This window comes from Equus przewalskii, chromosome 2 (genome assembly GCF_037783145.1).
Source record: "Equus przewalskii isolate Varuska chromosome 2, EquPr2, whole genome shotgun sequence".
NCBI classification, from domain to species: domain Eukaryota; kingdom Metazoa; phylum Chordata; class Mammalia; order Perissodactyla; family Equidae; genus Equus; species Equus przewalskii.
Genome location: NC_091832.1, coordinates 88,475,736 through 88,500,774, shown reverse-complemented (window position 1 = coordinate 88,500,774; position 25,039 = coordinate 88,475,736). Strand labels below are relative to the sequence as shown.

Below are 25,039 nucleotides of genomic sequence, written 5' to 3'. Positions count from 1 at the left end.
TTATAAGTAAAAATATCCTCGACCTGCCCCGCAGTGCTGTATTGAGAGTTAATGCCGTCGGGTGACCTACTTTCCTGTGGACCCTGGTTGGGGTCCAAGGTCTCATACCAAACTGTTCTTTGTAGTAAGAAGTATTAAAGTGTAGTCCTATTTCAAGTGTTCTTAACAGATGCCACAGGAAAACTGTGAACCCCTGAAACTGTATATAGTATTATTTATGTGCCTTTTTCTAAGAAAAGGTGCTTTTGTCAGATTCTCAAAGAGGTCTATAACCCAGAAAAGGTGTAAGAACGACGTTGTGTATATTAAATACTGAGGAGTTTTTGTTGTTGCTCTTTTTGTTTGTTTTATGTGGGATCAATGCCAGGGCTCTGAGGTAGGCACAGTTTAGCAATGATTTCAACAAGTAAATTATACACTATTAATTAATAGTTTAAAATTCCCAGAATTTTCCCCCCAGCTACTGTAGTATTTCCAAGTTAAACTTGATTTTTTTTTATCAGTTTTGCTATCATGAAATTGTTTCAGGTCCCGCTAATTTGTTTTCGTCCAGGCGATGTATGTAAACTCCTATTTAAAAGATTTGTGCAACAGTTGTTAGCCTACATCTAGGCATTGTTCTGCATTATTTTTGGTGTATTCTTTTGTTTATATTACTAAGCTAAAGTTAGCACAGATAGCACTAGGCTAGAAAATGGTGACAATGGTTTGAAAACAGGAAATTTTAGGCTTGTGTGTGTTTGGAACAGATGATCATAATGATAGAGCCAGTGGAGTGGAAACTTCCACCGAGCCTGTTTTTTCCTTATTTTGCTCTATGAGAAAAGATGGTGCTTCCTGGAAAACAACTCAAGTATTTTAAAGCAAATGGTTTTCTTTTGTCCCTGCTTCATGGTTAATTTGTTTTTCTATATTTTATTTACCCTGCTGGTGTTATTATGGAAATTTAATATTTTTAATAGGTCAAGTAATTCCCAAAGTGCTTATTTTAGATATTTAAATATCTTAGTATATTACCATTTACTGATGTATTTTAAAATAAATTTAAAATAGTATGAATATTATAACCACTGGACTTTATGGGAAGGGGAGAAGGTGAAATTTGTTCCTCTATCTTAAGTGCTCCCAATTTTCCTTTTTTTTAACCCTAGAATTTCAGTCTTTAAAACAAAGTAGTTATACTTTGTCTAAGCTATTTCCTGACTAAGACTCCTTCCAGATGTATCCTGCAATTCTATATTTAAAAGAAAGGTTGAATTCATTCACTAATTGCAGAGTAAAAAGAAGAGTATGCATTTCCATACATCCGTAAACTTTTTTGTGTGTGTACATCATTCCTAGATTTAAAAAAAATTAATGGCCTTTCTTTTTTAGAGTATTTCTAGGCATAAGCTCTTTAAATATGTAATATTTTTTAAATCATAAAAATAATAAATGGAAGCTTCTTGAAAAAATCAGACTATACAAAAGTATATAAAATAAAAATATGAAATGTGTCTGTTCTCCCATCCCTATATTACAACAGTTAAAACTTCCAAAGAGACCAGAGACCTGTTCTCTAAACATAGTTTATGTGTGTTGTATGTATACAAACATGCAATCATTTCAGACAAATGGAATCATACCTTATGTACAATTCTGCAGCTTGCTTTTTTTCACTTAACAATTATCTTGTAGACATTTTTCATGTATGTAGATCTATCTCACTTTTTAAATACTTTACATAGATTTATTCTTGTATAGATTTCCCATAATTTATTTAACGATGACTCTGCCAATGAAATTTAGATAAAACCTATCCTATTAAAAATAGCATTTTTATCTTGTGATACACATATCTTCAACCCTAACATTTTACAGATTTCTGAGATTATACATAAGTTTTTAATTCTACCAAAGAATTCACAGTAATGATCCTTTTTCCTTAAATATCAGTTGTGATAGACCTTCTAAGAGATTTCAAAATAAGAAAGTTCCACTGCACTTTTCCCCCCAGTTTTCTGGGATAATAGAGGGTTAGTAAAATTACAGTGGTGATGTTTCATGATGGAAGGGCAGTTGGCTCAAGAATGTAGGAAGTCCTGCGGTTCTTCTTCAGCTTATGGGGTCCTGGTAAACTTTAGGGTTCAGCAACTACCTAGAGACCTAAATGCAGTCATCAGAGATCTTTCTGAAGTGCTGTAAGGGAATGGGCTTGTTAATGGGCTGCTGGGGACCTGTGTGCTGAGAGCCCAGAGGAATGGGAGCGGGTAGGGTGGGTGCCTTAATTGGAAGGAAGTTGAGGAAAGCTCCCAAGAAGAGGTCTTGACTAGGTCTTGAAGAATGAGTAGAAGCTCATTGGGTGAGACAGATAGGGTGTGTTTGACTCAAACAAAGCAACAAAATGTACAGCCGTGGGGGAGTGAACAAGCTGTGTGGGTGCTCGCTGAGGCCGTCTGTGGAGGTGAGAGACTGGAGAGGCAAGGAGGGTAAGTGTGGTTGTGAAGAACTTTGCGTGCCATCCTGTGAAAGGGATTTGGACCTTACCCTAAGGATAACAACTTTGGACTTCTTTTTTCTTTCTCTGAGATCTTTTCATTTGTCTTCACTGGCTCTCTGGGGTCATTCTGATGAACAGAAATCTTTAAAGGCCTCCCGTCAAGGCTTGAGGGCTTCATGATGTATAAAGCACTGTTACAGATACAAAAAAATTTAAGGAATGGTCTCAGCTTTCAAGGAACTTGATGTCCATTTGGGAAAATAATTCACAAGCATTTGGAACATTTGGAAATGTATGTAGTGAAATAACATGATTCCAAACTGTCCCCTGGTAATTTCAGGGCAGTAACTGATGGGTTGCGGAGAGTCCAGAGGGAAGGTGTGGCAAGAAAAGGGGACAGTTGGGACAGAATCTTGAAGAATGGATTAGGTTTCCAACAGTAGAAAGGAGTTTAAACAATAACGTTCGCCAGCAGGATAAATATGAACAAAAACAAGGAGGGAGATACTGCATTGACAAGAGCAGAAGGCAGGAGAAGCTAAGGAATTAGACACAAGCTTGAAAGAACCTTTGTTACGGGGTTTGTCTTTTGTTAAATTCTATTAAGGAGTAACTTAATTCTGTCTGTTGGTTGGACTGGTGGTTCTCAGTCTTGACGGCATCTTAGAATCAACCGTTGCGCATTTAAAACTACATATGCCCGTGCCAAGGCCCCAGACTACAATTTAGTTGTTCTGAGGTGAGGCCCCAGGCATCAGTCTTTTTGGAAGTAAACTTCTCCAGATATTTCTTATGTGCAGTTAGGGTTGAGAGTCACTGGACCATGGTTACCTCTTCTGTTTTGCCCACCCGTGTGTTGGCTGTTTCCTCAACAATGAGTTCTTCCAGTAGAGGCACAGGGAAGGGATTTAGGGAGTCTTGGCGAGCTTTACAACAGAAATGTACTCTGTCAGTTATAGCACAGAGGACTCAGAAAACAAGTGTGCAGCAGTTGCAATGTTTTCTTTAAAACTGAGCTCATTTGCCGTTTAGGCATATTTTGTGAATTTGTCAATAATATCATTACAGGTAACGGTTTGGGGCTAATCCAGATTGAATTTTTTTCTTCCACTAGATAATGAGACTCCATCTATACTTTCCTGCCAATATGTACATACCCATACTCTGAGGCTGTGATAAAACCTATCTTAAGACCTTCCCTCAGTGCAATGTTTATCTTCAGTTTAACATATGCAATTTGCTTAAGTACAGAAAGTGTTTCAAAGAATAGTTCTTTTGAAAGGATGTTTAAAAATATCTCTCATATCTATAGAGTGTTTAAAGCAAGTTTATTGTTTAGACACCTCTGCCTTGCCTGACAATTCGTGCCAGCCAAATCGCCAGCAGGCTGGGCAGACTGCAGTCATGTCAGTATCCCCCTAGAACATAAATAGTGTGAGAGCTTGCATATTTTAATCCTTGCCTCCTTTTTTGTTTTTTGTTTTTTAAAGATTGGCACCTGGGCTAACAGCTGTTGCCAGTCTTTTTTGTTTTTTTTTTTCTGCTTTATCTCCCCAAACCCCCCTGGTACATTGTTGTGTATCTTAGTTGCAGGTCCTTCTAGTTGTGAGGATGTGGGACCCCGCCTCAACACGGCCTGACGAGCGGTGCCATGTCCGTGCCCAGGATCCGAACCCTGGGCCACCGCAGTGGAGTGCGCGAACTTAACCACTCGGCCACGGAGCCGGCCCCTATCCTTGCCTCCTTTGATTGCAATATTTAGCAGACATTGACCATATGCCTCCTTGGGGCTAGGCAATGGGAAAAGAAAGAGGAAGGGTGAACAGACATGGCTCCAGCCCTCAAGAAAGTCACTTGTAGGGACATCAAACATCTAACTAGGAACGAGGTGGAAACGGAGAGCTTGGAGAAGGCCTGCTCAGGGGTGGTACCCAAAAGAGGTCTGAGCTGAATCCAGGGGGTGGATTATGTGCCCAGAAACAGCATGTGTCAGGGCCAGAGGCAGGACAGAAACAGAGTGCTGGGGGAACTGCGAGCATTTCTGATATGGATGTGGTTGGAAGGCAGACAGGCAAGAAGCCAGGCTGGAGAGATAGGGAGGGGCTTGGAGGGGCCCATGTGCCCTGCCAGAGAGTTTGGGCTTTATCCTATGGGCAGTAGGCAGTCACTGGACATAGGGAATGGGTAAATGGCAATGCAAATACTCCAAGCATTATGGATATTTAGTTTGGGAGTCTGATCTAATTACATTTCCACTGGGATCCATGGACTATACATGCCGTCCTACTGTGATGTTAATGTAATAGCCGAAGTTAATCTTGAGACCCTGAGATGAGACACTGGTATCAGAGTATGGTGCTTTTAAGCTGCTCAAAGTGCAGACCTGCTGATGAAGTCTTAGGACTGCATCATTTATTCAACTTAAAATAGAAGTGACGAGTGCATATAAGAAATGACAACAAAATTAATTTTGTGCAGTGCTTCTCGAGGATACCTGCTCATAATGCAAGTCCAATAGTTAAAATGATTTTTCACATGAATTTTGTTTAAAGTCGCTTTGCGTATTTAGTTGTGAAGGTTTCTAGAGATCTTGTCCTTTGTATCTCTTACCGCTCTGCAGGATTGGTGAGGCAGTGTACAACTTTCTGTGGGGCTACCAAGGCAGCAAGGATAAAAATAGGACAAACTTTAAGAATCCCAGATATTTTCAGATAACAAAGACTGATTTATTTGGGCCCATTTTATGCTCTGACAAAACATAGAGAAGCTTTTGTGCTGCGATTAGCGAGGGTGCTGATGTCAGTTCTCTCGTCGAGCATCAAGCTTTATTCTGTGGCTAAATTGTGCTTTGTACCATAATCCAGAGAACCTTTGTATCTGCCTTATTAAAGTGTGTCGTTTATGTAATTGCTTTTGTTTTCCAGTCTAAGCTGTGCCAGACTCGATGAGAGTGACTCATTTTGTGACTGAGACAAACATTCACATTTGGATCATGTTAAAAATAAATAAATAAGTGGCAGGTGCTGCTTGGCTAAATTCTGTGTTTTAATGCTGTAATTTCCTGCTGTAAGGGTTCATCTCTTAGATAACGTCTACTCAGCCTCTGTAATCGCTAGCCCAATCCCTCTAGTGCACCTCAATCAGTTGCTGTTCATTTCTTGGCTATTTATTTTAGTTTCCAAGGGCCTTTTAAATTTTAACAATATCATTTCAACAGAGAAGCAAAGAAATGGATGGGGGAGCCGCAGTTAAGCAGAAAACAGCACACTTAAGCTATAGCAAAAGGACACGGTTTCATTTTGTTCCCCTTTTGTCAGTCTCCCTATGTGTTTTGTGCATGTGTAAAGCTGCCTTAGTTATGTTTACTTTATTATGTATATCTTCACTATTGGAGCTCTTTTTCTCAAGTGAAAGATGTTTTGAAAGCACACCTTTCTATTGAATGTGGCCCATATGTCTAATCTAATATTCTCAGAAATTTTACAACTTGGGGAAATTATGTTTTTTTTACTGAACAAATATTTCTGTGTACCAGGCACGTGCTATGCATTGTGTATGTAATGGCAAATAAAGCAGACGCGGTCATTATCTTCATGGACTTGACAGTCTGCTAAGGGAATCAGATGCTAAATAAACAAATACAAAGAAAAATTGAATTGCAAAATTAAAAAATCACTACATAGGTAAAATAGGGTCCATAGAACTGTGCCCTACTTTATATCGGGGGTGGTTGGTTGAGGGTGGTCAGGGAAGGGAAGGCCTGAAGGTCAGAGTTGGCCTGACAAAGACTGGGGGAAAGAACATACCTGACTTAGGAAACAGCATGTGCAAAGTCTCTGAGGCAGGAAACAGTTTGGCATCCTATAAACCATATTATTAGAAGGGAGAAGTGACAATTGATGAAACTTGAGAGAAAAGACAGAAAGCTATATTAAGAAGATTATAGATGAACCATATAAGCACAGCAGTATGGCACTATTTAGTATAGGGGCAAATGACCCTCCATGCAGCCCAACAGCCTCTCAGAGCCTCACTGAAGTGCAGTCCAGAAACTGATACCCATAATACTTAGTGTGAGTCACTGGGGAATGGATGAATTATGTTTGATGAATTATGTAGTGAGAGGCATTTTAGAAAGATTTCCATGCAAGGCATTAAAGTTTTAAAAAGTCATTTCTGTATTTAAAGACCTTCATGATCTGGAGAAATCACTTACTAAAAGATGTAAGGCCTTGATGGCCCTGGATAGATGACATAATAGTATTTTTTCTTTTCTCTTTACTTCTCTATTACTTTTTCAAGCTTACTGCTTGATAGGGAGGTATCTGTAAAGGCATAATTTTACTAAGAGATGATGTTTATCTGTTTTGAAGTAAATAGATGTCATATCTTAACTGAACAGGTTTTCATAATCCAAAAACCAGTGCTAAAGTCATGTGAACTTAATGCTTTATGACTTTATGCCTTTTCAGTTTATCTAAAGCATCTGTAGAACACTACACTGCCTTCTCTTTCTGGACACCAGTTGTTTACTTTTTTCCTTTGAGCTGCTGTCGGATGGAGAAGTTCCTTTAAAATCTTGACAATATTAAAGACCTACATAATATTTTTAGGCCCTTGTGATTTTCCTATGAATCTTCTTGTTAAAGGATTGCGTAAGTTTTTCCATGAAGGGATGCCTGACCTTTTAGCAATAGTTGTGCAGATATTTTGCTAGGGTTGCAATATTCTCAAATATTTTCATTTATGGTATTTCTTCATAATTAGTAAACTCCTTGAGGGTAGAAATCATGAATTACCTACTTATATTTCTTCCCACAAGTACCTAGCACAGTATTTACAATATAATCAATAACTTTTTCACTGGTTAACTCATTGATTTACTTCTTGATGTACCTAAATGTTCTTGAATGGATACAGTTTAAAGAATGTTTTAAAATATTAAACCTAAAGTCATCACCCAAGCTAATTCAGTTATCGGTACAGTTGTCCAAGTTATTTAAGACCAAATGAGCTGGTTTATGGGCAACTCAGGCCCCCTTAGTTTTCACTTTCTCTGTCTCTGCCTCAGATCATTATCATAGCTTCCTAGGACCTCCATCAGTGAACAAGTCAAAAATAGATTCATGTCAGAATTTATTATAAAATTTGGTGAAGATGGAGGCTGACACTAAACATCTGTTGGAGAAGCGTATGTGGATTGTAGTTAATCCTCCTTTCTCTCTGCTCACGTGTATTTATAGGATAAAATGAAGCAGTTTTTAGTTGACACTACAATGCTTTTTGTGTTACGTATGCCAAATTTTGTAAAACATAAAAAATGTAGAGACCCTATCATGGCATACTCGTATTGCTTTTGGTGATTATAAGTTTAGTAGATTTTTTTTTATAGACTGATATGTATGTTCATGAAGACATAGAAATAATGCTATGGGGAAATTGGCATATGTCATGTACCAACATCACGAGCATTCTTGGTCTGATTAGACCGTATGCAGAGCACCAGACTCATATGCTACTATGAATACCGTTTATGAAAATGCCATAAGCATAAGGCTGTCATTACTCCAATTTGTCACTGAAAGAAACGTACTTTTTCAGGTTGTTTACCTTTCCAGAACTAAAGGATTGAGTTGGTGCGACTGGTACTCATCATGTCTCCAACTGAACAAAAATGTACAGTGGCCATTAAGAATGTTTGATTCCACTGGGGTGCATCAATTGTCGTGTTTCTCAGTCTTTCTGCTTCCTGGAGCATGCTCTTTGGGTGATCTTTTCGAATGTTCAGTCTGGAGTACAGATGTCTCTTAGTAGGTGACCAAGACTTGCTAAAATTGGCCTCTTTTCCGTCTAGCCTACCGCCAGCTGAGGAAGAACTTCAGAAAGGAGAAAGGCGTGATTCTGTTTCTGAGCGTAGATGTTGCGTTAAAGTCTGCCGAAGCTGACTGGTTCAGTCATTTGGTTCAGCTTTTATTATGTGATCAGTGTAGATTTTAGGGAGGGTAATAGTAAAAGAATTTTAGGCTACTTCAGGCATAGTATGAAACTCAGAATTTACCAAAACTTGTAGAGAGAGGACTTGGTGAGTTTGGTCCAGATGCAAATAAATGTTTGTTGGGAAGAGAAGGAGAAAGACTTAAAAACAGTTGTACCACGTGCTCAAGGATACAGATCTTATCTGTGCAGTCTTTGAACAACAGTCTGGCCAAGAAAAAGACACAGTCCATTTCTTTGCTTATATTCCAGGTCAGAAGCCAGGAAAGTTCCTAAATCCCTTTTGCCCCTCCCTACTCCTTCCTCCACAGCAAAAAAAAAGAAAAAAGAGAGAGAGAGAGACTTACAGCTTAAAATATAAAGGAGTCTTTTGAAGAAGCACCTTCTGTGTATTCTTTATGTCATGATATTAAGGCATGAAAAACCATTGCTTTTAAAAAAGAATTGTGGTAAGATATACATAATGTAAGATTTTACCATTTTAACCACTTTTAAATGTACAGTTCAGTGGCATTAAGTACATTCACATTGTTGTGCAGCTGTCCCTGCCATCCATCTCCAGACCTTTTTCATCTTCCTGAACTGAAACTCTGCCCATTAAACACTAACTCTCCACTCCCCCCTCCTCAGCCCCTGGCAACCACCATTCTGCTTTCTGTCTCGATGAATTTCATCACTGTAGGTGCCTCATATTAGTGGAATCAAACGGTTTTTGTCCTTTTTATGATGGGCGTATTTCACTTAGCATAATGTCTCACAGTTCATACATGTTATAGCATGTGTCAGAATTTTCTCCCCTTTTAAGACTGAATAATATTCCATTGTATGTATATACCACATTTTGTTTATCTCTTCATTCATCCGTGGACACTTGGGTCGCTTCCACCTTTTGACTGTTGTGAATAATACTGCTATGAACATGGGTGTACAAATACCTGTTTGAGACCTTGCTTTCAGTTCTTTTGAATATATACCCACAACTGGCACTTTTTGAGGAACTGCCATCCCGTTTTTCCACAGCAGTTGCACCATTTTACATTCCCGCTAGCTGTGCGCAGAGGTTCGCATTTCTCCACATCTTGGCCAACACTTGTTATTTTCTGCTTTTTTTGATAATAGCCATCCTAATGTGTATGAAATGGTATCGCATTGTGATTTCGATTTGCGTTTCTCTAAGGCTAGTGAAGTCGAGCATCTTTTCACGTGCTTGTTGGCCATTTGTGTAACTTCTTAGGAGAGTCTTTTGCCCATTTTTTTAATTGAGTTGTTTATTTTTGTTGTCGTTAATCAGTTGTGGGTGTTTGGTATGTATTCTGGACATTAATCTCTTATCAGATATATGACTTACAGTATTTTTCCTCTTATTCTGTGAGTTGCCTTTTCGTTCTGTTGATCACGTCCTTCAGTGTATAAAAGTTTTAAATTTTGATGTAGTCCAGGTCACCTATTTTTTCTTTTGTTTTCTGTGCTCTTAGTGTCAAATCCAAGAAATCATTGCCAAATCTAATGTCATGAAGCTTTTCCCTATGTTTTCTTCTGAGAGTTTTATAATCTTAGCTCTTACATTGAGGTCTTTGATCCATTTTGAGTTAATTTTTATATGATGTGAGATATAAGAGTCCAACTTCATTCTTTTGTATGTGGGTATCCAGTTTTCCCAGCACCATTTGTTGAAATCACTGCTTTTTGATATTCAATAAAAACTAAATCTGCCACGACTGGAAGGACCCACAACTAAAATATACAACTATGTGCTGGGGGGATTTTGGGAGAAAAAGCAGAAGAACAAAAAGAAGATTGGCAACAGTTGTCAGCTCAGGTGCCAATCTTTAAAAAAATAAACAGAGGCCAGCCCCATGGCCAAGTGGTTGGGTTCACGCGCTCTGCTTTGGCGGCCCAGGGTTTCGCCAGTTCGAATCCTGGGCAGGGACATGGCACGGCTCATCAAGCCATGCTGGGACGGCATCCCATATGGCACAGCTAGAAGGACCCACAACTAAAAACACACCACTCTGTACCTGGGGGCTTTGGGAGAAAAAGCAAAAATGAAATCTTTAAAGAAAAATTTTAAAAATAAATAAATAATTACCTGCTCCAGGTTCTCCATCTTCTTTAAAAAAAAAAACAACTAAATCTTCGGTTTGCTGACTTGATATTCCATATCAATGTAGTATCTAATATTCTATTAGAAGATCTAATAGAAAATAATAAATATATGTATATATACACACTATTAAGTTAATTGAGGCATCAGTAAACTTTGCTGGAGTGGTAGATTATTCTTTGGGAACAAAGAAAACATTGTGACTTTTTCTAGACAGTGCATTTGTGAAATTGGTTTGAGAAATGTACATCTTCTTGAAAAATGTCTCTCCAGTGAATACTACATGGATATTTTTGTTTTGTTCCCAGGCATGGAAGAGGAGATGGTTTGTGTTACGCAGTGGCCGTTTAACCGGAGATCCAGATGTCTTGGAATATTACAAAAATGATCATGCCAAGAAGCCCATCCGTATTATTGATTTAAATTTATGTCAGCAAGTTGATGCTGGATTGACATTTAACAAAAAAGAGTTTGAAAACAGCTACATTTTCGATATCAACACCATTGACCGTATTTTCTACTTGGTAGCAGACAGTGAGGAGGAAATGAATAAGTGGGTTCGTTGCATCTGTGACATCTGTGGGTTTAATCCTACGGAAGAAGGTAAGTTCCAGATTTTGTTATTCAACCCGAATTCTCCTTTATTACTACTTTTTTAGAACTCTTATAAAATTCTTTATTTATTACACAATATAATATTTGTTTTATTTTTTTTTATAATAGTAACAACATTTGGAAAAAGTACTAAACGCTTTAATCAGTTTGGGGAGAAACTTTTTATAGGTTTTAGAGAGACTTAACCATTATGGGGCACTGTCTAAATAAATGTCCTGAAAAAGAAGGTAACGAGAAGATATGCTTATTTCAGAGCATTTCCTGAGTTCCTATATAGATATTAAGTTGAACCTTGTAACACTGCTGATATTTGACTATTTTTGTCCTATTAAAAATAGCATTTTCAGATGACAACTTAATTCTCTAGGTATTATTTTAAAACCATATTAGATTATGAAGTTATGAAATAGCCAAGGCAACTATCAATACACATGAAAAGAAATGAGAATCAGTCACAAAGCATGATGAAAAAGTAACAAACAAATGAGTTTACTTAACACAGAAGTCCTGAAAAGCGCATGGAGGAAAAGGGGGCTCAAAGTTTGGATGAGAAGTTGTGAAGAAAAGCTTCTCGGAGGAAGAAAAATTGTAAATTATGGGCTTTTGAAAGAAGTAGTACTTCTGCATAAATGAAAGGAGGGATGCAGAACCCGGCAGGTTTAGGGGCGAGAGAGAGAAAGGACCTACAGGTGGACTAGAATTCTGCTTGAATGATAAAGGCAAGAGGAGAGGCTCTGAGATTTGGGGCGCCTGTTCTGGGAAGAGCTGAGTGATTACAGGTCTCCAGTAGAGTTTTATAAGTGGAATTCCTCTTGAGATGCTTTTCTATAGCTTTCGTGACCACCTTTTCCCTGGCTGCTTCTCTACTTCTCCCTTTTTAGACAAACACTAAGAACCTATGTAGGCGACTCCAATGCAAAGATTTGTTGAGCCAAGAATCAGAAATAAAGGCAGCCTGAAGTCTTTGACCTTATCATCTTCATGGTTATACTCATGTTTACCAGTGTGTATTTCCAAGTATCTATATTTAGGAGTGCCGCAGAGTCAGTGACGGGGGGGGTGGGGGGGGGGTGGGGGGGGGGAATTGTATTAACCATCAACATCAAATTTTGGATTAAAGTGAAACAGTAGTCATCTCTGATTAGCTCACGTGGCATGCTGTTTCCTCTCTGGCCAGTCAGCAGCCCAGGAGAAAGAGCCTTCCAGGGCTGGGAGGGGCCAAGTGGGTCGGGGAAACCCCTTGGTGAGGAACTCCAGAACGGACCGAGGGACCAGTCCTAAGAGGGAAGGAGGCGCCCAGTTTAGACAGGAGGCGCCTCATGAACTAGAGCTCGTCAACAGAGCTCTGGTCATTAAAAGCCTCAAGAAATTGCTTCGCGTGTGGAATTCAGGCTTCAGTTGTTTCTGTGAAGTTACTAAATATGTTCACATTTTAAGTGGGCATAGGGGTATTACTTCTAACTCCAGTTAAACTCCTCTCCTTTCTTATTTGCAGATAGCATCTATATTCGAGTGCACTGGAGGATTTTAAAGTTAAAGTCACAAACCAGATAGCGCTCTTTTTAATAGTTATGTTAACAACCACTCAGTGATGATCATTATCGGATTTAGATACCACATTAGTTTCATTATGCGATGGATTTTCAGTTAAAAAAATTGAAGTTGTCGTGTAAGTTTTCTGTTGATGTTGTCCTTATGCCTGCTGCCTTTTCAATTTAGAATTTGTTTTTGGGGACATAGGGGCAGACTTCCGTCCCCCCTGGTTGCTTGTAGAGATTCAGCTGGTCTGAAAGACTAAGTCGTAGGTGTTCCTCTGTCTCGCTTCGTTTTCTTTATAATTCTTCTAAATATATTTACCGAAGGAAATGACGTGCTCTCTGAGAGGAGGCACATTCTTCAGTCCAGGAATATGAGTCTCTAATTTTTGGAAGCCCGTTTAGGGGTGGGTAGAGTTGAGAACTCCCAAAATAATAATTTCTAATGCTGAAGGGTCTCAGGTTAACTTTGCAGATTTTAAGGCGTGGAGTCTGGTCCGTTGGTCCACTTTAGAATGATTCCTATCATCCTGGAACTTGACGAACACCCAGTCAGCTCTGGGAAGCAGAAAAGTTTTGTCTGCTTTAGAAAATCGATTTATTAATTTACCAAAATTTGAGTTTGCCAGCACTCTACCAGGCTTTAGGCATTCACTCAACCAATATGTATGAGGAGACTAGTTAGGGAGATAAATGGGAAACATTACAGACGTGGAACTGAGCATCTAGTGGGGGAGGATTCCATACCCAAAATAATTCATCACAGTTGTTGATAATTACAAGTTATATATGTGTGTGTGTATAATAAAATATATATTTTATTATGGTTATATATATTAAACTGTGATACTGTGGGAGTGTGTAAATACAGTTCTTAGAGCTTACAGTCAGTCTAGCAGGAGAGACAGGCAAATTCTCTAGGAATTATGATACTGGTTGATAAGTGCTCGGCTAAAGAAAAAATAAATAAGCATGGATAGCAGCTCATTTAGTCTTAAGAAGGTCAGGAAAAGCGTAGGTCCTATTAAATGGCTCTGTGACTATAACTGATACGTACTGAGGACCTTTTTTTTTGTACTTAGCGGAACATTTTCATTGCTATTAGTAGTCAGAATCAGCCACAATGTCTGTTTTCACTTTATAAACTTACTGGTATAGGGAGGGGAGGAAGTTTCAAAACTTGAAAGCTACAGTGACCTTTTCAGTGGCAAAACTCCCAAATCCCTCTGAAACGTCTTAGAAATATATTTGCCTTGAGTGAAATTCTCAATTTGTGGACTTTTTATCTTCACAATACCCATAAAAAAAGGATATTGTTAATCAAATTTGATGTATGTAATCTGAGTTAGCTACTAAGAACAGCTATGCTAATCGCAAATTGTTTTTATGTGTTCATTAAAACAAGCCCCTAAGGACTTCAATTTGCCAGTGCTTTCTAAATTTAGTTCATGAGCTGCATCTAAATGCAACTGCATTTATTTTTTTAATTTTTTTATTAAGATTATGATTGTTTACAACCTTGTGAAATTTCAGTTGTACATTATCTGCATTTATTTTTTGAATTCTACAATTTAGATTTTTACGAGTTCATTCTGGCCGTCTCCCACATAGCCACAGTTAGGTGTCTTACTATCCTATGTTGAAGACTTGAGTTTCTTGGAATAAAGCAGCAAAAGATGAGCAGTCCTTCGTCGTGTAGTATCAAGGAGCCACAAAAGTACTTTATTTTACTCTGTAATTTTGGTTTTTGATGCATAGTAACAAACCTGCCAAAAGGCTTTGAAGTCAACCACTGTATTTGCTTATTCACTTGTAGTAGCTAACTTTGCTAGACGCCTTTTCTTAAAATCGCACCTGTAACGATTTGCATCAAATTCTAAACTGCAGAGAACTGTTATTATCCTTTGTGATCACATTCGTACAGTTTAATATGACAAGGTAAATATCAAAATGTCTTTGTTCTTCCATTAACTTTACTACCTGCTTTATATTCTCTTGCTTCCAAATAGATCACACCACCAATCACTAAATAATTGGGGTGTTTGGTTTTACCTGGATCTATCCCCTGAGCCCTGTGCTCTTCCCATTTCACAGGGCTGAATATGGCCCCACTCTTAGCTTAAAACTAATAACACAAAATGATTTTTCACTCTACTAGTGTCAGGCTAGACGTGGGAAGAAATAGACTATGCTTGTATATTACAGTCTGAGAAAATAACTATCCCCAATCCCTATGAGAATAACGCATTTTCTCCTGAAAACAAAAGGAAAGGGGAAAAATCTGACCTGTGTTTTGATTCCAGGAACCTCTCAAAATATCGTTACCATGTTATTTCCGCTGCCCCAGGTGACCACTGCTATTACTGAATACTCAGAATGCTGGCAGGCTGGATCTGTTTTTAAATTCTAGCACATTGAACTGTGTTCGGTTCCTATGAATGCTTTTATTTACGAGATTTGAGGGTAGAAACCAATTTCTTTTCTTTTTCTTCGAAATGGGCAGATTTATTTTTGTTTCTACACCGAGGTGGAAGCTGTTAAATCTGCTAAACAAGTGCCAGGAAACACAGCCTAAGAGTTGTACGCAGCTAACCAGCTTGGCGCAGAGGCTTCTGGTCTAATTTCAGGATGCAAGATTACCAAATTGCCTCTTACCATCAGATGGGTTGTTTTTCTCAAAATGTCCAGATAATAGTGGCTTTTAAAAAATAGTGTGATCCTCTGATATTCTTCCCTTTAGAAAAGTAGATAAACTAACATGTAAGAATATCCATATGCTCCCTTTCCTGTAAAGAAGTGCTTCTTAATTAGGGAACTTTTAGATTTCTTTACTTCTTAGTTCAGGTATAACTTACCATTTTGAAAGGCACAGATCTTAAGTGTACAGTTCAATATAGTTTTATATATTCATCTATATCTATACGTAGAAATAGAAGTCTGTGTAACTGCCACTCAGATCAAGAAACAGAACATTTCCAGTCCCCCAGAAGGTTTTCTCATGCTTCTTCCCAGTAAAAACCCAGAAAAAAAGCCTAAATGTAACCGTTATTTTGCTTCTATCACCATATATTAGTTTTGCCTATACTTGAACTTCGTAGAAATAAAACCATTGAGTCTGGCGTCTTTTTTCAATATTAAGTCTGAGAGATTCATGCTTGGAGCATGTAGTGGGAGTTCTTCATCCTATGTAGCCTTCCACTGTGTGACTATATCACAAATTATTGATCTGTTTGAACGTTGATGGACATTTTGGGTTGTTTCCAGTTTCTAGTTAATACAAATAAAGCTGCTGTGAACATTCTTATATGTGTCTTTTGATGGACATGAACACTTAGTTCTTCTGGATGTATACTCATGAGTGGAATGGCTACATCATAGGATAGCTTGAGTAGATTTAGTAGTTTTAGTTTTTCAAAGTTATTGTACCAGTTGCTTTCCTACTAGCAATGTATGAGACTTCCAATTACTCTACATTCTCACCAACATTTGATATTGTTGGTCATTAATTTTAGCCATTCTAGTAAGTGTGGGATGGTATCTCATTGTGGTTTGAATTTACATTTTCCTGAGGACCAGTTCAACCAGAGAGTTTGTTCTATTTTGTTTTGTTTTGTTTGATGATACATTTTCAAGCTACTGCCCCTGAGATCTTGATTTACTGCGTCTCCTGAGATGGGGCCCAAGCCCCTAGATTTCTAAGACACCCACAAGTGATTCTGATGCCATGACCTCTCTGGATGAGAATTAAGGCGTTTGTCAGCAATTCCTAAGGTTTATTTTAAGTCTCCAAGAATGTTTTCACAGTCTAAGGAAATAGTCGTGACAATAGTCTTTTTATTTAAAAGATAAAAAATGTTCTACTTGAAACACATTAAATAGATTGGTCTATGATTAAAGGTCTTCAATTTTTTTTTTTTTTTTGCCAATCTTCTTTTTTTTTTCCTTCTTTTCTGCTTTATCTCCCCAAATCCCCCCAGTACATGGTTGTATATCTTAGTTGCAGGTCCTTCTGCTTGTGGCATGTGGGGCACCGCCTCAAACATGGCCTGACGAGTGGTGCCATGTCTGCACCCAGGATATGAACCAGCGAAACCCTATGCCGCCACAGCGGAGCACTCGAACTTAACCACTCGGCCACGGGGCCGGCCCCAGGTCTTCAATATTTGATTAAATAATTTGAAGAAACTGCAGGTCGCTTCACTGAACATTGCAACCACTGCTGTTTCTTATTTGTACCTACTTGTTAGATTTACCTTTATAAAATATTCTCCCATAAAAAAATGGTGTATTCAGAAGTGAGAAGATGGTTATTTTAGCCTTAATGATAATGCATACTCTTTGTGGACTCTTATTTGCTAAATTAGTTAAACATAGATTAGTTCGAAATGCTTCTCTTTACAGAAAAAAATTCTATAACAGACTAGGTAAATCAGTAATCTATAGAAACAGAGTAACCTTAACCTATTTACCTTTAATTGTGAACATAAAGGTAAAACTTTTGCAATAGAAACCAACAAATATTCTATCAGCAAATGTAACCCGTCCTCCTCAGAGAGGAGATCTCATGTGTTCTCCTGACAGGGACGTGAGCAACACCACAGTTTATTACCACATGCTCGATGCTGTATGTTGTAGTTACAAAATCAGAGGACCTGTGCCTCAACTTTGAAATATTCTACCTTACCAATGAGAAAGAGTAGAATTGCTTCCCTGGCCTTAAGCTTTTGTGCCATTTGGTTAAAAAAAAAATTATTCCGAATGTTTACAGGCATCATCTGGGGACTCCAACTTCTGTGAGGGTCACTGCCACCAGGGCATTATGGTTCTAAATGGGGTAAAACTGTGCATTAAGCTAGGGATCATGTGGACCAATTTATTACTTGTGGTTCTCCTCTCATAATAATCTACGTCTCTTCACTGAAAGGTCGTTAAGGCTTTCCTTAGCAGTACTTATTGGCTTTCTAAGTAAAATTCAAGTAAGAGTTTGCTCCAGAGCTTATTAGGCCTTTAATTGGTGCCAATTATATTCCTCATACCTTCTGAATTAAGAGACAGGAAATAATTTTACGTACATAAGCAAACACTAAACTGATGCTTGGTTCTCAGAAACTTGGTACCAGCGTTACTTAGAAAGAGCAGTAAGTTAGAAACCCAAGTGAGGCAGAAAACAACCAGCACGGTCTGCTTAACTACCTGTAGCGTAGAATAGGGGCAAATCACATCTTTATACCGTGGAACAGAAGTTTCTTTTTTCAGACGAGCTGATTAACTTTTGGCCAGAAATTTTATGTTGGAGAATATTTAGACCCAGAGCAATGCTTGCATTACAATATTCAGATCTGAGTATGTAGTCAAATTAACATAAGTCAAATAATCCCAAAGACAATGGCTTTGAAGATAGCACCTTCTCTGAGCCAAAGTGGAAGAGCAGTGTCTGCTTCCCTTTTAAAGCCCTTTGTATGTCATGTTGTTTGGAATGGTTGGGCTTGCTTTTCATGGCTGCTTGAAGGACTTTTCTCTCATGAGGTTGCTAGTGAACATAATAGAAATTTTTCTCTAGTTCTTACCTCTGAGAAGTATGTATCTCTTCCCATATTGTGAAGAAGATTTTTTTTTTTTTGTAAAGGAAACCTTTGAATCCCAGGCCTCTTTTCAGAAAATTCAGAGGATCTTGCAGCTATAAAGAGGCTAAAACGGTTTCGTCATTCACAGGTGGAAGAAATGGAAGGTTAAAATTAGATGGTCCCATTTTGTTAATACAGATGTGATTGCCTGGCAGGGTGATTTTTGTTTCCCGCTTAAGATGGATCACTCAGTTTATTTAGTTCTAGCCATCAAGTTTAGAAAAAATATTTAAGGAAAAGTATCTATTAAAACAAGTACCTGGGAAAATTATTTTAGGAGTTAGAGTGGAAAACTGGAATTTATACTAATTTACATAGTGATATATATCCACTGTTTAGTTTCATTTTGATTTGGTCAGAACTCACAATTTAAGTAGATGATACAATTCTGCGGTGCCTCTATGGTAGAGGAAAGAAGTCTATAAAATATGCACTATGCTGGGCTGGCCCTGTGGCCAAGTGGTTAAGTTCGTGTGCCCCGCTTCGGTGGCCTGGGGTTCACCAGTTTGGATCCTGAGTGCAGACCTACACACCGCTCATCAGGCCATGCTGTGGCAGCATCCCACTTAGAAGAACTAGAATGACTTGTAACTAGGATATACAACTATGTACTGGGGCTTTGGGGAGGGGAAAAAAAAGAGGAAGATTGGCAACAGATATTAGCTGAGGGCCAGTGTTGCTCACCGAAAAGCATAGAAGAAACTTCCTTATTCAATTAAAAACAAAATGCACTATGCTTGTGAATACAACCAGTAGGATACATTAATTGCTTTCTGATATCTTTGCTTTTTTTCCTCAATGTTGTATATATTTTTCTTAAACTCCTCTTTAAAAGGTAAATATTTTTCATAGTTTTCTGAAGTTTAACAAGCCACCAGGATTTACTCTGAGTCACTGGTTAATCTACGGCATTTGAAATCCCCCTAAATAAATCTCTGTATATTTGCAACTGAATCAAAACAGTGAACCATTTCCTAGGGTACCTTATATACACTATTTATAATCGACAGCTAGTAGACCTGAGGTGTTGGAATTTCCACTGAAATTATGGATTTGTGTTATATAGACGTCCAAAAGTTCATTTTTTAATTCTCATTATTTTCTGTACTTTTAATAAATAAGAAAGAATTAATTAATTAATTCCTGGCATAAAGTGTTAGATTTTGTTAGATGAGCTTGTATGAAGACTCTCCATTGCATGCAGCATAATAAAAGTAAAACGTTAAAAATTAGTTCAACTTCTATTTACTCAGGCCAAATTTTCCAACTGAAAGAAGTTTTCAAATGTAATTAGCATCTAGTAGGGCTCACAAATTTCTTGAAGAGCAAATTCCAAATTGCACATGCAGGTGAACGGGTCTTGCAGATTTGGGAGTGCCCCTTGCTTTAATTTCTTCCAACCTGACATAAAGTGCTAAGTGAGTTTCTGCTGGATAAATGAAACATTTTCGAGCATCTACTGCATGTAAGACACAGTGAAGTGTAGGAGTCCTGATCCTTTTTGTTTGTTTTTGGGACCCACAATTAAAGATAAACTGTTATATTTAGCCATGTTAGTGCGTTACTATTCAAGCTTTAAAGTTAGGATCTGAACTTCTGTGCCTACGAAGAAGAGTTATAAAATGAGCTACGTAAACTTTGCTGTGGTGCATAAAGCTGAAAACATGAAGACGTTATCAAAAGCATGTGAACTTACTCTGTAGTATCTGGAGAAGTCAGAGCTGACATGTAGCTCCTCCCTGGTGAATTCACAGGCCAAATGACCTGCATTTGATTCCATTTGGTAGAATATACTAACTCCCTTACCGTTTTGTAGCATCTTTTAGTAAGATTTTGTTGTGAAAATTGCAGTTTCAACCCAGCATTTTTGTTCTAATATAAACAGACAATAAACATGTTTTTTTATTCATATACAAGTATTTACCCTTTTTTGGATTTATAGCCTTGTATTCCTAACCAAACTAACAGAATTTTTCTTCTGGGCCGTTAAAAATTTACTTGGTTGTGTCAAAGATTACAGTGGGATTTTATTTCTAGGTTTTCAACTTGTTTTCAAATTACTTCATTCTACACAGTATTTTCGTATGTCTTCTCAGAACATGGTTAAATGCCTAATAAATTACTCCTTTACTTGCTGACCCCTTTTGGATGAAAATAGTACAGAAATCCAATAAATGGCAAATGAAGCTATGAGCTGAGGGGAGAGGTGACGCCTTAAAGAAAAGCTCTTTCCCTGACTGTGAATCCCGGAATTAGAAATCTTTCTCCCTAGTCAGCCGAGAAGTGGAAAGAAAAGAATGGACAGCAGAATAAACATGGGGTGAGGAGTAACCCTGGTACTCCCAGCCCCTGGGCCTACAGATGCCGTGTAGTAAAATGGGTCTCCTGGGAAGGCTGGCTCGGTTTAGGAAGCACCTTGTTTATTGTCATGGAAAAAAATCTGCCTCTTGTGCCGAGGTTATAGAACATCTTCATTTGCAGGAGCCTCAGAACTAAAGGCTGTTCAAGGCAAGGTTAACCATGGCTTATTTGGAGCCCGGGAAGGAAGAACTGTACTCTTCTGATCTTTTTGACAAAAACCAGTTATTTCCGGTATAAGTGTTGCCAGTTAGATAGTATTTGTTTTAACTGACTTTGCCGTGGTTTGTCCTGTTATTGTGTGTTTAAACGACTTATCTCCAAACTTTCCAGTAGCTTTGTTTAAGAACAAAATTCTTAAAATGGGATAGACCATGACGGTTATACTTTGGTGTTGCAGATCCTGTGAAGCCATCTGGCGGCTCCTCACAAGCACCAGTGGATTTACCTTTGGCTATAAATACAGCACCACCATCCACCCAGGTGGATTCCTCCTCGGCTGCTCTGCCTCCTCCGTATCAGCTCATTAACCTTCCACCACATCTGGAAACTCTTGGCATCCAGGAGGATCCTCAAGACTACCTCCTGCTAATCAACTGTCAAAGCAAGAAGCCTGAACCCACCAGGTAAATTGAATATGCCTGTGCGTGTGTGTGTGTGTGTGTGCGTGTGTGTGTAAATTTAGGAATTTTACCTTTAAACTTTTTTAGCCCAAACTTGGAGGTTTAAAAGAAACCATCTTTATAGGCTTGTATTATAGGCTAATATTTCAGGTTTATATTCCTCCACTAATGATTTCTGATATTCAGGAGATTTCATTGAAGAAACACATTCTCTGCCATTTTTGGCAAAGAACACTTGAACCTACAAGGCTCTTTTGGAATCTGTCTCCTGTTGTATAGTCTTTGTTACAGACTCACAGTGTTACTTGCTTAACAGATTTCACTGATTTATAAATGGTGATCTTGCTCCATTTCTTATGTGATTGTAAACCAGCCAAGGGTCATCTTTTGTTTCTGAAGAAGGAGAGGAATATCTACTCCTAGAAGATTTTGAAAGCAAAACGAGTCCATTGCAGTGAGTGTGTTGTGGTTGCTTTGGATCTGTGTGAGAAATTAATCATACAGGTAGAATCCCAATATAGCAAATTCTATGGAATATACAAATTGAGTTTTAGTGAAATTTGATGAAATCGAATATATTGCTAAAAACCATGAAACTTTGGAATCTTCATACCTACCAGTGAAGTAGAGCTTGCCCCAAGGCTTGACTTCACAGATTTTTTTTTTTTTTATAATGATTTTATTTTTTCCTTTTTTCTCCCCAAAGCCCCCTGGTACATAGTTGCATATTTTTAGTTGTGGGTCCTTCTAGTTGTGGCATGTGGGACGCCGCCTCAGCATGGCTGGATGAGCAGTCCCATGGCCGTGCCCAGGATCCGAACCGGCAAAACCCTGGGCCACCGAAGTGGAGTACATGAACTTAACCACTCGGCCCCAGGGCTTCACAAATTTTTAAGTAGAAGGAAGTATACGGATTTCAAGGCTTGACCAGAGGTATCATAAAAGCCTTTCCTGAGTCCTTGGTTTCCCTGTCGGCTCCATGTCTGCTCTCACAACCCTCTCTTCTTCTAAGCTGTAAAATATTTTAATTTGATCATTCTTGTCACTTGATGTTGGAAGGCTTAAGGTAACAGAGTTGGAGCCAGAAAATGATGACTAGGAGGCCTGTCTCTGCCATTAATAGCCATATGCCAACTAGTGGTTTGGGGTGTATTTATTATCTAAATTTGCAGATGAAAGTGGGGGTGAATTGCATAGGAGATCTGAAAGATATTTTTTAAACGGGGTTATTAGATACTAAACATTTGTATAACAAAAGCGGTTTTTTTCATGTAGAAAGTGACTGCTACTGGCCTAGGATTGTACAAAGCACTTATTCAAAAATTTTTATATAGAATGTATTAAGATCCACAAATTAGTTTCTGTGAACCATTCCTTGAGATAATGAAAACAGCTCACAAACATTCCAAAGATGGGTTTCTATATATTTGTTGTAATGGGATTTTACCTGTAAGAGCAAAAAAGAAAATTTATAAATCAACACTAGTTAATAATATCAAATTCTAACTTGATTTTGCTTGTTTGGTGTGAGTATTTAAAATTACACACTTGCAAATTTGTTACCTATGCTACTAACTAAGATTTTATTCTATGGAAATTCACAATTATTTTTCACTATCAACTTTTTAAAACCAACTGCTAAGTGACAGTTTTCAGTACCTTTCTTTGCATATAGTATTTTACGTTGATCTCACTGATGTCACTGCTTTCCTGTCGTAGTTGAAATTATACTTAAAATCATCGCTCAGGTATATTTTGTGTCTAGATTTTGCAAAAGTGACAGTTAAATATTTGTGAAGTCCCCACTATGTGCCCACATTTTGCTGGTTGCTATGAAGCTTCAAAACTAGTTATATAAGATCCAGCCCCCTCAGATACAGTTGCCTTCAGAGTTTATAAGTAAAGCTTATAAAGAAGTCAAAGCCTGCAAACACTAAGTGTTTATATATATGAGAATTACCTTGCAAACTCTCATTCACCCTGCGAGAGTCAGCTCAGACATGTGCTTCTCCTGGAAAAATTCCCCCAAACTCCCAGCCTGGATTAAATGCATCTCGGTTTTCGTAGCATACTAGTTGTGCCTCCACATCTCTATTTTGTCGCACAGTTGGAAATACCTTGATATTTGTATTTATTCTCCACTAAACTGTAAGATAGTCAAGGACAGGAAACTTACTTCTCATGGTACCTCTAGATTGTCTTAACTCACGTGTTTGAATTACATGAAGTGAAAATTTTAGACCTTGTGTATGTGCATTAGAAATTCGGAGAAGGGACAGTGCAAGTGTTTTTAAGATGGAGGGTGAGAAGCTTCATAGGAGACACTTGGTTGGTGAGAGAAAAGGAGGCATCATTAGTAATTTGTGTAAGAATGGCTTGAGGGAAAGGAGAGGTGAGAATGAGAGAGGTGGGAGGAAGACAGAGGAGAAGAGCCTTCTCAGAGGGTTTGATGGGGGGACTAGTAGAACATAACATAGGACATATAAGGTGGAGCCAGGTTATTAGTAGCCTCAATGCAAAGTGAAGTAGTTTGTGGGATTTTTATAGTTTCCACAGCCTGTAGGGACCCTCAACAGGATTTTCTCTGAGTAGGTGAGTGATATGAAAACTGTGTTTTGAAAATGTTGATCTTCCAGCAGTATAGCAGGATGGTCCATGGATGGATTGGAAAAGGGAGAAAGTGGAGGAAAGGAGCCCACTTAGGAGGGTTCAGTGGTGTAGATCTCAGCAGAGACACAGGCCTGAATTTGAGGTAGTGACAGTGGGAATAGAGCAGAGGAATAGATACTTGGTTAGGAGGAAGGCCTTTGTATGTGCCTGAGTGATGGTGTAGAGCAAAGAGAATCAAAGCTGATTGGGTTTTGAGCCTAGAGAATCTGCATAAAGACATTTCTTTTAATGACAAGTCAGAAAGGCAATCGATTTGAGAAGTAAGTTGAGTTTGGTTTGATACTCATGAGCAAGGTAATACTGGGTCACCAAGTAGAAATATATCTGAAGACTTTGAAAATGTGGAACTCAGAGTTTGGTGAGAAGATGGGAGTTGTCAGCATTCAGTGGAAGGTAAGGTCATGAGAAAGGAGGATTTTTTTAATGGTGTGTGCGGTAAAGAATTGGAGGACTGAATGCTGTTGGCCATTCCCAGTTGGAGAGACCGGAAGAAGGAGCCAGTCAATGAAACAAGGAAATAATCAGTGAGGGAGAAGGAAAACCACGATATGGCGATATGGGTTCTCTGATACCAGAGGGGGAAAGTTTCAGTGAATAAATGTAATACACAGTGCCAGATGTTACTAAGGAAGCAGAGAAGATAAGCCCTTAAAAAAAAAAAAAACTATCACGAGTTGTTTTTTTAAATATTAAGTTCCTACAGGACTTTGGCCAGACACTTAGTCGTTACGGTATCTTGTTTAACATTAAGGAAGCGCGAGTATGCCAGTGTGGTTAGTGTCATTTTGGCTTGTACCCAAATTTTGTGATACCACAAAATGCAGAGACTGAAAATGTACCCAAAGCATGAAATAGACTCTAATGAGATTCCTCCAGGTTGAATACTGTTTGGAGTTGGCTAACTCTCTGGCTTGTACTTTGATCCTCTATAGGATTGGCTAAATGTTTATTAAAGGAAATTAGTAGAAAGGAAGATACACAAAGCCTGTCAAACTGCCACCTCCTTGTAGATCACATTGAATTTCTTCACTACCAGG

The 25,039-nt window shown here is 38.3% G+C and overlaps 1 protein-coding gene across 27 annotated transcripts in view; it reads left to right on the top strand.

The window, feature by feature from the left end:
- Nucleotides 1–25,039, top strand: part of GAB1 (GRB2 associated binding protein 1) — a 117,492-nt gene that overhangs the window by 67,444 nt on the left and 25,009 nt on the right. For 17 of the 27 annotated variants that reach the window (XM_070608915.1, XM_070608910.1, XM_070608923.1 and 14 more), the window contains exons 2-3: nucleotides 10,886–11,180; nucleotides 21,110–21,335. In XM_070608915.1, coding sequence (XP_070465016.1) covers nucleotides 10,886–11,180; nucleotides 21,110–21,335 — 521 coding nt within the window. Of the gene's footprint in view, nucleotides 1–10,885; nucleotides 11,181–21,109; nucleotides 21,336–21,705; nucleotides 21,787–25,039 lie in introns of all 27 variants that reach the window. The other 10 variants (XM_070608911.1, XM_070608908.1, XM_070608926.1 and 7 more) reach the window with 1 other exon arrangement.